The sequence below is a fragment of the Dama dama genome, chromosome 26 (genome assembly GCF_033118175.1).
Source record: "Dama dama isolate Ldn47 chromosome 26, ASM3311817v1, whole genome shotgun sequence".
Lineage (NCBI taxonomy): Eukaryota > Metazoa > Chordata > Mammalia > Artiodactyla > Cervidae > Dama > Dama dama.
In genome coordinates, this window is record NC_083706.1 from 14,302,413 (window position 1) to 14,316,564 (window position 14,152).

The 14,152-nt window shown below is 37.6% G+C and overlaps 1 protein-coding gene across 1 annotated transcript; it reads right to left on the reverse strand.

The window, feature by feature from the left end:
- Positions 1-10,970: 10,970 nt before the first annotated feature.
- On the reverse strand, positions 10,971-12,724 carry LOC133047294 (elongation factor 1-alpha 1). Its single transcript, XM_061130472.1, has one exon. The coding sequence runs from the start codon at positions 12,654-12,656 to the stop codon at positions 11,268-11,270; it is 1,389 nt and encodes a 462-aa protein (XP_060986455.1). The 5' UTR covers positions 12,657-12,724; the 3' UTR covers positions 10,971-11,267.
- Positions 12,725-14,152: the final 1,428 nt, after the last annotated feature.

Here is a 14,152-nt window from a genome sequence, read left to right on the forward strand (position 1 = left end):
TGAGGAGCATGAAACGGTCTGAAAAATAGGAGGAGCATGAAACGATGTTGAAAAAAATGAAGAGCCTGAAAAGGTGTGAAAATATGAAGAGCTTCAAAAGGTGTCAAAAATATGAGGATCATGAAACGGTCTGAAATATAGGTGGAGTATGAAACGGTGTTGAAAAACATAAAGAGCATGAAAAGGTGTGAAAAATATGAAGAGCTTCAAAAGGTTTCAAAATTACTGGTCGCATGAAACGGGTAAAAAAAATAGGAGGAGCATGAGACGGTGTTGAAAAACATGAAGATCCTGAAAAGGTGTGAAATATATGAAGAGCTTCAAAAGTTTTCAAAAAAAGGAGGAGCATGAGACGCTGTTGAAAAACATGAAGAGCATGAAAAGGTGTGAAAAATATGAAGAGGTTCAAAAGTTATCAAAAATATGAGGAGCATGAAAGGGACTGAAAATAGGAGGAGCATGAAACTTTGTATGTATACATGAAGAGCATGAAAAGGTGTGATCAATTTGAAGAGCTGCAAAAGGTGTCAAAAATATGAGGAGCATGTAACGGTGTTGAAAAACATGAAGAGGATTAAAAGTGTGAAAAATATGAAGAGTTTCAAAAGGTGTCAAAAATATGAGGAGCATGGAATGGTCTCAAAAATAGTAGGAGCATGAGATGGTGTTGAAAAACATGAAGAACCTGAAAAGGCTGGAAATATATGAAGAGCTTTCAAGGTGTCAAAAATATGAGGAGCATGAAACGGTCTGAAAAATAGGAGGAGCATGAAACGGTGTTGAAAAACATGAAGAGCATGATAAGTGTTAAAAATATAAAGAGCTTCAAAAGGTGCCAAAATTTGAGGAGCATGAAACGTTCCGAAAAATAGGAGGAGCATGAAACAGTCTGAAAAATAGGAGGAGCATGAAACCATGTTGAAAAACATGAAGAGCCTAAAAATGTGTGAGAAATATGAATAGCTTCAAAAAGTGTCAAAAATATTAGGAGCATGAAACGGTCTGAAATATAGGAGGAGCATGAAGCGGTATTCAAATACATGAAGAGAATGAAAAGGTGTGCAAAATATTAAGAGCTTCAAAAGGAGTCAAATATACGCGGAACATGAAACGGTGTTAAAAAACATAAAAACAATTAAAAGTGTGAAAAATATAAAGAGCTTCAAAAGCTGTCAAAATTATGAGGAGCAAGAAACGGTCTGAAAAATAGAAGGAGCATGAAACGGTGTTGAAAAACATGAAGAGAATGAAAAGGTGTGAAAAATATGAAGAGCTTCAAAAGGTGTCAAAAATATGAGGAGCATGAAACGGTCTGAAAAACACGAGGAGCATGAAAACGTGTTGAAAAATATGAACAGCATGAAAAGGTGTGAAAAATATGAAAAGCTTCAAAAGGTGTCAAAAAAAAGAGGAGCATGAAACTGTCTGAAAAATAGGAACAGCATGAAATGGTGGTGAAAAACATGAAGAGCATGAAAAGGTGTGAAAAATATGAAGAGCTTCAAAAGGTGTCAAAAATATGAGGAGCATGCAACTGTCTGAAAAATAGGAGGAGCATTAAACAGTGTTTAAACATGAAGAGCCTGAAAAGGTGTGAAATATATCAAGAGTTCAAAAGGTGTCAAAAATATGAGGAGCATGAAACGGTGTTCAAAATCATGAAAAGCCTGAAAAGGTGAAAAATATGAAGAGCTTCAAAAGGTGTCAAATATATGAGGAGCATGAAACGGTGTTGAAAAACATGAGGAGCATTAAAAGTGTGAAAAATATAAACAGCTTCAAAAGCTGTCAAAAATATGAGGAGCAAGAAACGGTCTGAAAAATAGGAGGAGCATGAAATGTTGTTCAAAAACATGAAGGGCTTGAAATGATGTGAAAAAATATGAAGACTTTCAAAAGGTGTCAAAATTATGAGGGGCATGAAAAGGTCTGAAAAATAGGACGAGCATCAAACGGTGTTGAAAAATATGAAGAGCCTGAATAGGTGTGAAAAATATGAAGAGCTTCAAAAGTGTCACAAATAGGAGGAGCATGAAACGGTGTTCAAAAACATGAAGAGCCAGTAAAGGTGTGAAAAATATGAATAGCTTCCAAATGTGACAAAAATAAGATGAGCATGAAACGGTCTGAAAAATAGGAGGAGCATGAAGCGTTGTTGAAAAACATGAAGGGCCTGAAAAGGTGTGAAATATATGAAGAGGTTCAAAAGGTGTCAAAAATGCGAGGAGCATGAAACGACTGAAATATAGGAGGAGCATGAACTGGTGTTGAAAAACATTAATAGCCTGAAAAGGTGTGAAATATATGAAGAGTTTCAAAAGGTGTGTAAAATATGAAGAGCTTCAATAGGTTGAAAAATATGAAGAGCTTAAAAAGATGTGAAACACATGAAGAGCTTCAAAAGGTGTCAAAAATGAGAGGAGCATGAAACGGTCTGAAAAAAAGGAGGAGCATGAAGTGGTGTTGAAAATCATGAAGTGCCTGAAAATGTGTAAAAAATATGAAGAGCTTGAAAAGGTGTCAAAAATATGAGGAGCATGAAACGGTCTAAAAAATAAATGGAGCATGAAACGGTGTTTAAAATCATCAAGAGCCTGAAAACGTGTGAAAAATATGAAGAGCTTCAAAAGGTGTGTAAAATATGAAGAGCTTCAATAGTTTGAAAAATATGAAGAGCTTCAAAAGATGTGAAAAACATGAAGAGCTTCAAAAGGTGTCAAAAATGAGAGGAGCATGAAAAGGTGTTAAAAAACATGAAGAGCCTGAAAAGGGGTGAAAAATATGAAGAGCTTCAAAAGGTGTCAAAAGTACGAGGAGCATGAAATGGTCAGAAAAATAAGAGGAGCATGAAGCGGTGTTGAAAAACATGAAGAGCCTGAAACTGTGTGAAATATATGAAGAGCTTCAAAAGGTATCAAAAATATGAGGAGCATGAAAAGTTCTAAAATATAGGAGGAGCATGAAGCGGTGTTGAAAAACATGAAGAGCCTGAAACTGTGTGAAATATATGAAGAGCTTCAAAAGGTATCAAAAATATGAGGAGCATGAAAAGTTCTAAAATATAGGAGGAGCATGAAGCTGTGTTGAAAAACATGAAGAGCCTGAAACTGTGTGAAATATATGAAGAGCTTCAAAAGGTATCAAAAATATGAGGAGCATGAAAAGTTCTAAAATATAGGAGGAGCATGAAGCGGTGTTGAAAAACATGAAGAGCCTGAAACTGTGTGAAATATATGAAGAGCTTCAAAAGGTATCAAAAATATGAGGAGCATGAAAAGTTCTAAAATATAGGAGGAGCATGAAGCGGTGTTGAAAAACATGAAGAGCCTGAAACTGTGTGAAATATATGAAGAGCTTCAAAAGGTATCAAAAATATGAGGAGCATGAAAAGGTGGGGAAAATATGAGGAGCATGATACGGTCTGAAAAATACGTGGAGCATGAAGCGGTGTTCAAAAACATGAAGAGCCTGACAGGTGTGAAAAATATGAAGAGCTTCAAAGAGTGTGAAAAATATGAGGAGCATGAAACGGTCTGAAAAAAAGGAGAAGCATGAAGCGGTGTTCAAAAACATGAAGAGCCTGAAAAAGTGTGAAAAACATGAAGAGCTTCAAAATGTGTCAAAAATATGAGGTGTATGAAACGGTCTTAAACATAGAAGGAGCATGAAACGGTGTTCAAAAATATGTAGAGCCTGAAAAGGTGTGAAAAATATGAAGATCTTCAAAAGGTGTCAAAAATATGAGGAGCATGAAACGGTCTGAAAAATAGGAGGAGCAAGAAGCGGTGTTGAAAAACATGAAGAGTCTGAAAAGGTGTGAAAAATATAAAGAGTTTCAAAATGTTTCAAAAATATGAAGAGCATGAAACAGTCTGACAAATAGGAGGTGCATGAAGCGGTGTTCAAAAACAAGAATTGCCTGAAAAGGTGTGAAAAATACGAAGAGATTCAAAAGTTGTCTAAAATTTGTGGAGCATGAAACGGTCTGAAAAATAGGAGGTGCATGAAGCGGTGTTGAAAAACATGAAGAGCCTGAAAAGTTGTGAAATATATGAAGAGCTTCAAAAGGTGTCAAAAATTTCAGGAGCATGAAACGGTCTGAAAAATTGGAGGAGCATGAAGCGGTGTTGAAAAATATGAAGAGCCTGAAAAGGTGTGAAATATATGACGAGCTTAAAAAGGCGTGAAATATATGAGGAACCTGAAACGCTCTGAGAAACAGGAGGAGAATGAAGCGGTATTGAAAAATATGAAGAGCCTGAAAAGGTGTTGACAATATTAGGAGCCTGAAACAGTCTGAAAAATAGGAGGCGCATGAAGCGGTGTTGCAAAGATGAAGAGCATGAAAAGGTGTGAAAATCATGAAGAGTTTCAAAAGGTGTCAAAAATATGAGGAGAATGAAAAGGTCTCAAAAGTAGGAGGAGCATGAAGCTGTGTTGAAAAACATGAAGAGCCTGAAAAGGTGTGAAATATATGAAGAGCTTCAAAAGGTGTGAAAAATATGAGGAGCATTAAACGGTCTGAAAAATACGAGGAGAATGAAGCGGTGTTGAAAAACATGAAGAGCCTGAAAAGGTGTGAAATATATGAAGAGCTTCAAAAGTTGTCAGAAATAGGAGGAGCATGAAACGGTGTTCAAAAACATGAAGAGCCTGAAAAGGTGTGAAAAATATGAAGAGCTTCAAAAGTTGTCACAAATAGGAGGAGCATGAAACGGTGTTCAAAAACATGAAGAGCCTGAAAAGGTGTGAAAAATATGAAGAGCTTCAAAAGGTGAGAAAAATATGAAGAGCTTCAAAAGGTGTCAAAAATTAGAGGAGCAAGAAACGGTCTCAAAAATAGTAGGAGCATGAGATGGTGTTGAAAAACATGAAGAACCTGAAAAGGCTGGAAATATATGAAGAGCTTTCAAGGTGTCAAAAATATGAGGAGCATAAAACGGTCTGAAAAATAGGAGGAGCATGAAACGGTGTTGAAATACATGAAGAGCATGATAAGTGTTAAAAATATAAAGAGCTTCAAAAGGTGCCAAAATTTGAGGAGCATGAAACGTTCTGAAAAATAGGAGGAGCATGAAACGGTCTGAAAAATAGGAGGAGCATGAAACCATGTTGAAAAACATGAAGAGCCTAAAAATGTGTAAGAAATATGAATAGCTTCAAAATGTGTCAAAAATATTAGGAGCATGAAACGGTCTGAAATATAGGAGGAGCATGAAGCGGTATTCAAATACATGAAGAGCATGAAAAGGTGTGCAAAATATTAAGAGCTTCAAAAGGAGTCAAATATACGCGGAACATGAAACGGTGTTAAAAAACATAAAAACAATTAAAAGTGTGAAAAATATAAAGAGCTTCAAAAGCTGTCAAAATTATGAGGAACAAGAAACGGTCTGAAAAATAGAAGGAGAATGAAACGGTGTTGAAAAACATGAAGAGAATGAAAAGGTGTGAAAAATATGAAGAGCTTCAAAAGGTGTCAAAAATATGAGGAGCATGAAACGGTCTGAAAAACACGAGGAGCATGAAAACGTGTTGAAAAATATGAACAGCATGAAAAGGTGTGAAAAATATGAAAAGCTTCAAAAGGTGTCAAAAAAAAGAGGAGCATGAAACTGTCTGAAAAATAGGAACAGCATGAAACGGTGGTGAAAAACATGAAGAGCATGAAAAGGTGTGAAAAATATGAAGAGCTTCAAAAGGTGTCAAAAATATGAGGAGCATGCAACTGTCTGAAAAATAGGAGGAGCATTAAACAGTGTTTAAACATGAAGAGCCTGAAAAGGTGTGAAATATATCAAGAGTTCAAAAGGTGTCAAAAATATGAGGAGCATGAAACGGTGTTCAAAATCATGAAAAGCCTGAAAAGGTGAAAAATATGAAGAGCTTCAAAAGGTGTCAAATATGAGGAGCATGAAACGGTGTTGAAAAACATGAGGAGCATTAAAAGTGTGAAAAATATAAACAGCTTTCAAAGCTATCAAAAATATGAGGAGCAAGAAACGTTCCTGAAAAGGGGAGGAGCATGAAACGGTGTTGAAAAACATGAAGAGAATGAAAAGGTGTGAAAAATATGAAGAGCTTCAAAAGGTGTCAAAAATATGAGGAGCATGAAACGGTCTTAAATATAGGAGAAGCATGAGACGGTGTAAAACATGAAGAACCTGAAAACGTTGGAAAAATAAGAAGAGCTTCAAAGGTGTCAAAAATATGAGGAACATGAAACTGTCAGAAAAATATGAGGACCATGAAACGGTCTTAAAAATAGGACGAGCATGAAACAGTGTTGAAAAACATGAAGAGCTTCAAAAGGTGTCAAAAATATGAGGAGCCTGAAACCATCTGAAAAATAGGAGGAGCATGAAACGGTGTTGAAAAACATGAAGAACCTGAAAAGGTGTGAAAAATATGAAGAGCTGCAAAAGGTGTCAAAAATATGAGAAGAATGAAACGGTCTGAAATAATGAGGACCATGAAACGGTCTGAAAAATAGGACAAGCATGAAACGGTGTTGAAAAATATGAAGAGCTTCAAAAAGTGTCAAAAATACGAGGAGCATGAAACGGTCTGAAAAACAGGAGGAGCATGAAACCGTGTTGAAAAACATGAAGAGCATGAAAAGATGTGAAAAATATGAAAAGCTTCAAAAAGTTTCAAGAAAATGAGGAGGATGTAAACGTCTGAAAAACAGGATGAGCATGAAACGTTGTTGAAAAATTTTAAGAGCCTGAAAAGGTGATAAAAATATGAAGAGCTTCAAACGGTGTCAAAAATATGAGGAGCGTGAAACCGTCTGAAAAATAGGATTGGCATGAAACCGTGTTGACAAACATGAAGAACCTGAAAGGGTGTGAAAAATATGAAGAGCTTCAAAAGGTGTCAAAAATGACATGAGTCTGAAACGGTTTGAAAAATAGGACGAGCATGAAGTGGTGTTCAAAACATGAAGAGCCTGAAAATGTGTGAAAAATATGAAGAGCTTCAAAACCTGTCAAAAATATGAGGAGCATGAAACGGTCTGAAAAAGAGGAGGAGCATGAAGCGGTGTTCAAAAACATGAAGAGCCTGAAAAGGTTTGAAAAATATGAAGAGCTTCAAATGATTTCAAATATATGAGGAGCATGAAACGGCCTGTAAAATAGGAGGAGCATGAAACAGTGATCAAAAATATGAAGAGCCTGAAAAGGTGTGAAAAATATGAAGAGCTTCAAAAGGTGTGAAATACATGAGGAGCATGAAACGGGCTGAAAAATAGGAGAAGCATGAAGTGGTGTGGAAAAACATGAAGAGCCTGAAAAGGTGTGAAAAATATGAAGAGCTTCAAAAGGTGTGAAATACATGAGGAGCATGAAACTCTCTGAAAAATAGGAGGAGCATGAAACGGTGATCAAAAACATGAAGAGCCTGAAAACGTGTGAAAAATATGAAGTGTTTCAAAAGATGTGAAAAATATGAAGAGCTTCAAAAAGTGTGAAATACATGAGGAGGATTAAACGGTCTGAAAAATAGGAGGAGCATTAAGCGGTGTTGAAGAACATGAAGGCCTGAAAACATGTGAAAAATATGAAGAGCTTCAGAAGGTGTGAAAAATATGAAGAGCTTCAAAAGTTGTCAAAAATTAGATCAGCATGAAACGGTCTGAAAAATAGGAGGAGCATGAAGTGGTGTTGAAAAAAATGAAGAGCCTGAAAAGGTTTGAAAAATATGAAAAGCTTCAAAAGGTGTCAAAATATGGGGAGCATGAAACTGTCTCAAAAATAGGAGGAGCATGAAGCGGTGTTCAAAAACAAGAAGAGCCTGAAAAGGTGTGAAAAATATGAGGAGCTTCAAAAGGTGTGAAATACATGTGGAGCATTAAACGGTCTGAAAAATAGGAGGAGCATGAAGCGGTGTTGAAAAACATGAAGAGCTTGAAAAGGTGTGAAAAATATGAAGAGTTTCTAAAGGTGTCAAAAATATGAGGAGCATGAAACGGTCTGAAATATAGGAGGAGCATGAACTGGTGTTGAAAAACATGGAGAGCCTGAAAAAGGTTTGAAAAATATGAAGAGCTTCAAAAGGTGTGAAAAATATGAGGAGCATGATACTGTCTGAAAAATAGGAGGAGCATGAAGCGGTGTTGAAAAACATGAAGAGACTTAAAACGTGTGAAAAATATGAAGAGTTTCAAAAGGTGTGAAAAATATGAAGAGCTTCAAAAGGTGTCAAAAATTAGATGAGCATGAAACGGTCTGAAAAATAGGAGGAGCATGAAGCGGTGTTGAAAAACATGAAGAGCCTGAAAAGTTGTGAAAAATATGAAGAACTTCAAAAGGGGTCAAAAATATGAGGAGCCTTAAACGGTCTGAAAAATAGGAGGAGCATGAATAGGTGTTCAAAAACATGAAGAGCCTGAAAAATAGTGAAAAATATGAAGAGCTTCAAAAGTTGTCAAAAATATGAGGAGCATGTAACGGTCTGAAAAATAGGAGGAGCACGAAACGGTCTGAAAAACAGGAGGAGCAAGAAACAGTGTTGAAAAACATGAAGAGTCTGAAAAGGCGTAAAAAATATGAAGAGCTTCAAAAGGTGTCAAAAACATGAGGAGCAGGGAACGGTCTGAAATGTAGGAGGAGCATGAAGCCGTGTTCAAAAACCTGAAGAGCCTGTAAAGGTGTGAAAAATATGAAGAGCTTCAAAAGGTGTCAAATATAAGAGGAGTATGAAACGGTCTGAAAAATAGGAGGAGCATGAAGCAGTCCTGAAAAACATGAAGAGCCTGAAAAGGTGTGAAAAATATGAAGAGCTTCAAAAGGTGTCAAAAATATGAGGAGCATGAAACGATATGAAAAATAGGAGGAGCATGAAGCGGTGTTCAAAAATATGAAGAGCCTGAAAAGGTGTGAAAAATATGAAGTGTTTCAAAACGTGTCAAAAATATGAGGAGCATGAAAAGTTCTGAAAAATAGGAGGAGCATGAAGCGGTTTTCAAAAACCTGAGGAGCCTGAAAAGGTATGAAAAATATGAAGAGCTTCAAAACGTCTCAAAAACATGAGGAGCAGGAAACCGTATGAAAAATAGGAGGAGCATGAAGCGGTGTTCAAAAATATGAAGAGCCTGAAATGGTGTGAAAAATATGAAGTGTTTCAAAAGGTGTCAAAATTATGAGGAGCATGAAACGGTCTGAAAAATAAGAGAACATGAAGCGGTGTTCAAAAATATAAAGAGCCTGAAAAGGTGTAAAAATACGAAGAGCTTTAAAAGGTGTCAAAAATATGAGGAGCATGAACGGTCTTAAAAAAAGGAGGAGGATGAAGCGGTGTTGAAAAACATGAAGAGTCTGAAAACGTGTGAAAAATATGAAGAGCTTCAAAAGGTGTCAAAAATGAGATGAGCATGAAACGGTCTGAAAAATAGGAGGAGCATGAAGCGGTGTTGAAAATCATGAAGAGCCTGAAAAGGTGTGAAAAATATGAAAAGCTTCAAAAGATGTGAAAAATATGAAGAGCTTCAAAAGGTGTCACAATGAGATGAGCATGAAACGGTCTGAAAAATAGGAGCAGCATGAAGTGGTGTTGAAAAAAATGAAAAGCCTTAAAATGTGTGAAATATATGAAGAGCTTCAAAAGGTGTCAAAAATATGAGGAGAATGAAACGGTCTGCAAAATAGGAGGAGCATGAAATGGTGTTCAACAACATGAAGAGCCTGAAAAGGTGTGAAAAATATGAACAGTTTCAAAAAGTGTGAAATACATGAGGAGAATTAAACGGTCTGAAAAATAGGAGGAGCATGAAATGGTGTTCAAAAACATGAAGAGCATGAAAAGGTGTGAAAAATATGAACAGTTTCAAAAAGTGTGAAATACATGAGGAGAATTAAACAGTCTGAAAAATAGGAGGAGCATGAAGCGGTGTTGAAAAACATGAAGGCCTGAAAACGTGTGAAAAATATGAAAGCTTCGAAAGTTGTGAAAAATATGAAGAGCTTCAAAAGTTGTGAAAAATATGAAGAGCTTCAAAAGGTGTCAAAAATTTGATGAGCATGAAACGGTCTGAAAAATAGGAGGAGCATGAAGTGGTGTTGAAAAAAATGAAGAGCCTGAAAAGGTTTGAAAAATATGAAAAGCTTCAAAAGGTGTCAAAAATATGAGGAGCATGAAACTGTCTCAAAAATAGGAGGAGCATGAAGCGGTGTTCAAAAACAAGAAGAGCCTGAAAAGCTGTGAAAAATATGAAGAGCTTCAAAAGGTGTCAAAAATATGAGGAGCATGAAACGGTTTTGAGAAACATGAATAGCCTGAAAATATGTGAAAAATATGAAGAGCATAAAAATATGTGAAAAATATGAGGAGCATGAAACTGTGTTCAAAACATGAAGAGCCTGAAAAGGTGTGAAAAATATGAAGATCTTCAGAAGGTGTTAAAATTGAAGGCATTTCCCCTGAAATCAGGAACAAGACAAGGGTGCCCACTCTCACCACTACTATTCAACATAGTGTTGGAAGTTCTGGCCACAGCAATCAGAGCAGAAAAAGAAGTAAAAGGAATCCAGATAGGAAAAGAAGAAGTGAAACTCTCACTGTTTGCAGATGACATGATCCTCTACATAGAAAACCCTAAAGACTCTACCAGAAAATTACTAGAACTAATCAATGAATATAGTAAAGTTGCAGGATATAAAATTAACACACAGAAATCCCTTGCATTCCTATATACTAACAATGAAAAAACAGACAGAGAAATTAAGGAAACAATACCATTCACCATTGCAACAAAAAGAATAAAATACTTAGGAGTATATCTACCTAAAGAAACAAAGGACCTATACATAGAAAACTATAAAACACTGATGAAAGAAATCAAAGAGGACACAAACAGATGGAGAAACATACCGTGTTCATGGATTGGAAGAATTAATATTGTCAAAATGGCTATTCTACCCAAAGCAGTCTATAGATTCAATGCAATCCCTATCAAGCTACCAATGGTATTTTTTTTTTTTTTCTCATTAAACTTTTTTTAATGGGTCTCAAATTCTGTGACAGATTTTTGGTCAAGGTGTTTTCATTAAAAAGTACTGATTTTAAAAACTAATAACTTAAACTGCCACACACAAAACATATGGTCCACAAAAACATTCTCCTTTCCTTCTGAAGGTTTTACGATGCATTGTTATCATTAACCAGTCTTTTACTATCAAACTTAAATGGCCAATTGAGACAAACAGTTCTGAGACCGTTCTTCCACCACTGATTAAGACTGGGGTGGCAGGTGTTGGGGATAATATTCATTTAGCCTTCTGAGCTTTCTGGGCAGACTTGGTGACCTTGCCAGCTCCAGCTGCCTTCTTGTCCACTGCCTTGATGACACCCACAGCAACTGTCTGTCTCATGTCACGCACAGCAAAACGGCCCAGGGGAGGATAATCAGAGAAGCTCTCGACACACATGGGCTTGCCAGGAACCATATCAACAATGGCAGCGTCACCAGATTTCAAGAATTTAGGGCCATCTTCCAGCTTTTTCCCAGAACGACGATCAATCTTCTCCTTCAGCTCAGCAAACTTGCAAGCGATGTGAGCTGTGTGACAATCCAGCACAGGTGCATATCCAGCACTGATTTGGCCTGGATGGTTCAAAATAATCACCTGAGCTGTGAAGCCAGCAGCTTCCATGGGTGGATCATTTTTGCTGTCACCAGCCACATTGCCACGACGGACATCTTTGACAGACACGTTCTTGACATTGAAGCCCACATTGTCCCCAGGAAGGGCTTCACTCAATGCTTCATGGTGCATTTCTACAGACTTCACTTCAGTTGTTACATTGACTGGAGCAAAGGTGACCACCATGCCAGGTTTGAGAACACCAGTCTCCACACGACCCACAGGGACAGTACCAATACCACCAATTTTGTAGACATCCTGGAGAGGCAAACGCAAGGGTTTGTCAGTTGGGCGAGTTGGTGGCAGGATGCAATCCAGAGCTTCAAGCAGGGTGGTTCCACTGGCGTTGCCGTCCTTACGGGTGACTTTCCATCCCTTGAACCATGGCATGTTAGCACTTGGCTCCAGCATGTTGTCACCATTCCAGCCAGAAATTGGCACAAATGCTACTGTGTCGGGGTTGTAGCCAATTTTCTTAATGTAGGTGCTGACTTCCTTAACAATTTCCTCGTATCTCTTCTGGCTGTAGGGTGGCTCAGTGGAATCCATTTTGTTAACTCCAACAATTAGTTGTTTCACACCCAGAGTGTAAGCCAGAAGGGCATGCTCACGGGTCTGCCCGTTCTTGGAGATACCGGCTTCAAATTCACCAACACCAGCAGCAACAATCAGGACAGCACAGTCAGCCTGGGATGTGCCTGTAATCATGTTTTTGATGAAGTCTCTGTGTCCTGGGGCATCAATGATGGTAACATAGTACTTGCTGGTCTCAAATTTCCACAGGGAGATATCAATGGTGATACCACGCTCACGTTCAGCTTTCAGTTTGTCCAAGACCCAGGCATATTTGAAGGAGCCCTTTCCCATCTCGGCAGCCTCCTTCTCGAACTTCTCAATTGTTCTCTTGTCGATCCCGCCACATTTGTAGATCAGATGGCCAGTCGTGGTAGACTTCCCTGAATCTACGTGCCCAATGACAACGATGTTGATGTGGGTCTTCTCTTTTCCCATTTTGGCTTAGGTTTAACGGTGGTTTTCACGACACCTGTGTCCTGGCGGCAAACCCGTTGCGAAAAACTACCAATGGTATTTTTCACAGAACTAGACCAAAGAATTTCACAATTTGTATGGAAATACAAAAAACCTCGAATAGCCAAAGTAATCTTGAGAAAGAAGAATGGAGCTGGAGGAATCAACCTGCCTGACTTCAGACTCTACTACAAAGCCACAGTCATCAAGACAGTATGGTACTGGCACAAAGACAGAAATATAGATCAATGGAACAGAATAGAAAGCCCAGAGATAAATCCACGAACCTATGGACACCTTATCTTTGACAAAGGAGGCAAGGATATACAATGGAAAAAAGACAACCTCTTTAACAAGTGGTGCTGGGAAAACTGGTCAACCACTTGTAAAAGAATGAAACTAGAACACTTTCTAACACCATACACAAAAATAAACTCAAAATGGATTAAAGATCTAAATGTAAGACCAGAAACTATAAAACTCCTAGAGGAGAACATAGGCAAAACACTCTCTGACATAAATCAAAGCAAGATCCTCTATGACCCACCTCCCAGAATATTGGAAATATAAGCAAAACTAAACAAATGGGACCTAATGAAACTTAAAAGCTTTTGCACTACAAAGGAAACTATAAGTAAGGTGAAAAGACAGCCCTCAGATTGGGAGAAAATAATAGCAAATGAAGAAACAGACAAAGGATTAATCTCAAAAATATACAAGCAACTCCTGCAGCTCAATTTCAGAAAAATAAATGACCCAATCAAAAAATGGGCCAAAGAACTAAACAGACATTTCTCCAAAGAAGACATACAGATGGCTAACAAACACATGAAAAGATGCTCAACATCACTCATTATTAGAGAAATACAAATCAAAACCACAATGAGGTACCATTACACGCCAGTCAGGATGGCTGCTATCCAAAAGTCTACAAGCAATAAATGCTGGAGAGGGTGTGGAGAAAAGGGAACCCTCTTACACTGTTGGTGGGAATGCAAACTAGTACAGCCGCTATGGAAAACAGTGTGGAGATTTCTTAAAAAACTGGAAATAGAACTGCCATATGACCCAGCAATCCCACTTCTGGGCATACACACTGAGGAAACCAGAACTGAAAGAGACACGTGCACCCCAGTGTTCATCGCAGCACTGTTTATAATAGCCAGGACATGGAAGCAACCTAGATGCCCATCAGCAGATGAATGGATAAGGAAGCTGTGGTACATATACACCATGGACTATTACTCAGCCATTAAAAAGAATTCATTTGAACCAGTCCTAATGAGATGGATGAAGCTGAAGCCCATTATACAGAGTGAAGTAAGCCAGAAAGATAAAGAACATTACAGCATACTGACACATGTATATGGAATTTAGAAAGGTGATAACGATAACCCTATATGCAGAACAGAAAAAGAGACACAGAAATACAGAACAGACTTTTGAACTTTGTGGGAGAATGTGAGGGTGGGATATTT

Bases quoted from the DNA above. Each gene is read 5' to 3' on its own strand.
- LOC133047294 (XM_061130472.1), bottom strand. From the start codon at position 12,656: ATGGGAAAAGAGAAGACCCACATCAACATCGTTGTCATTGGGCACGTA.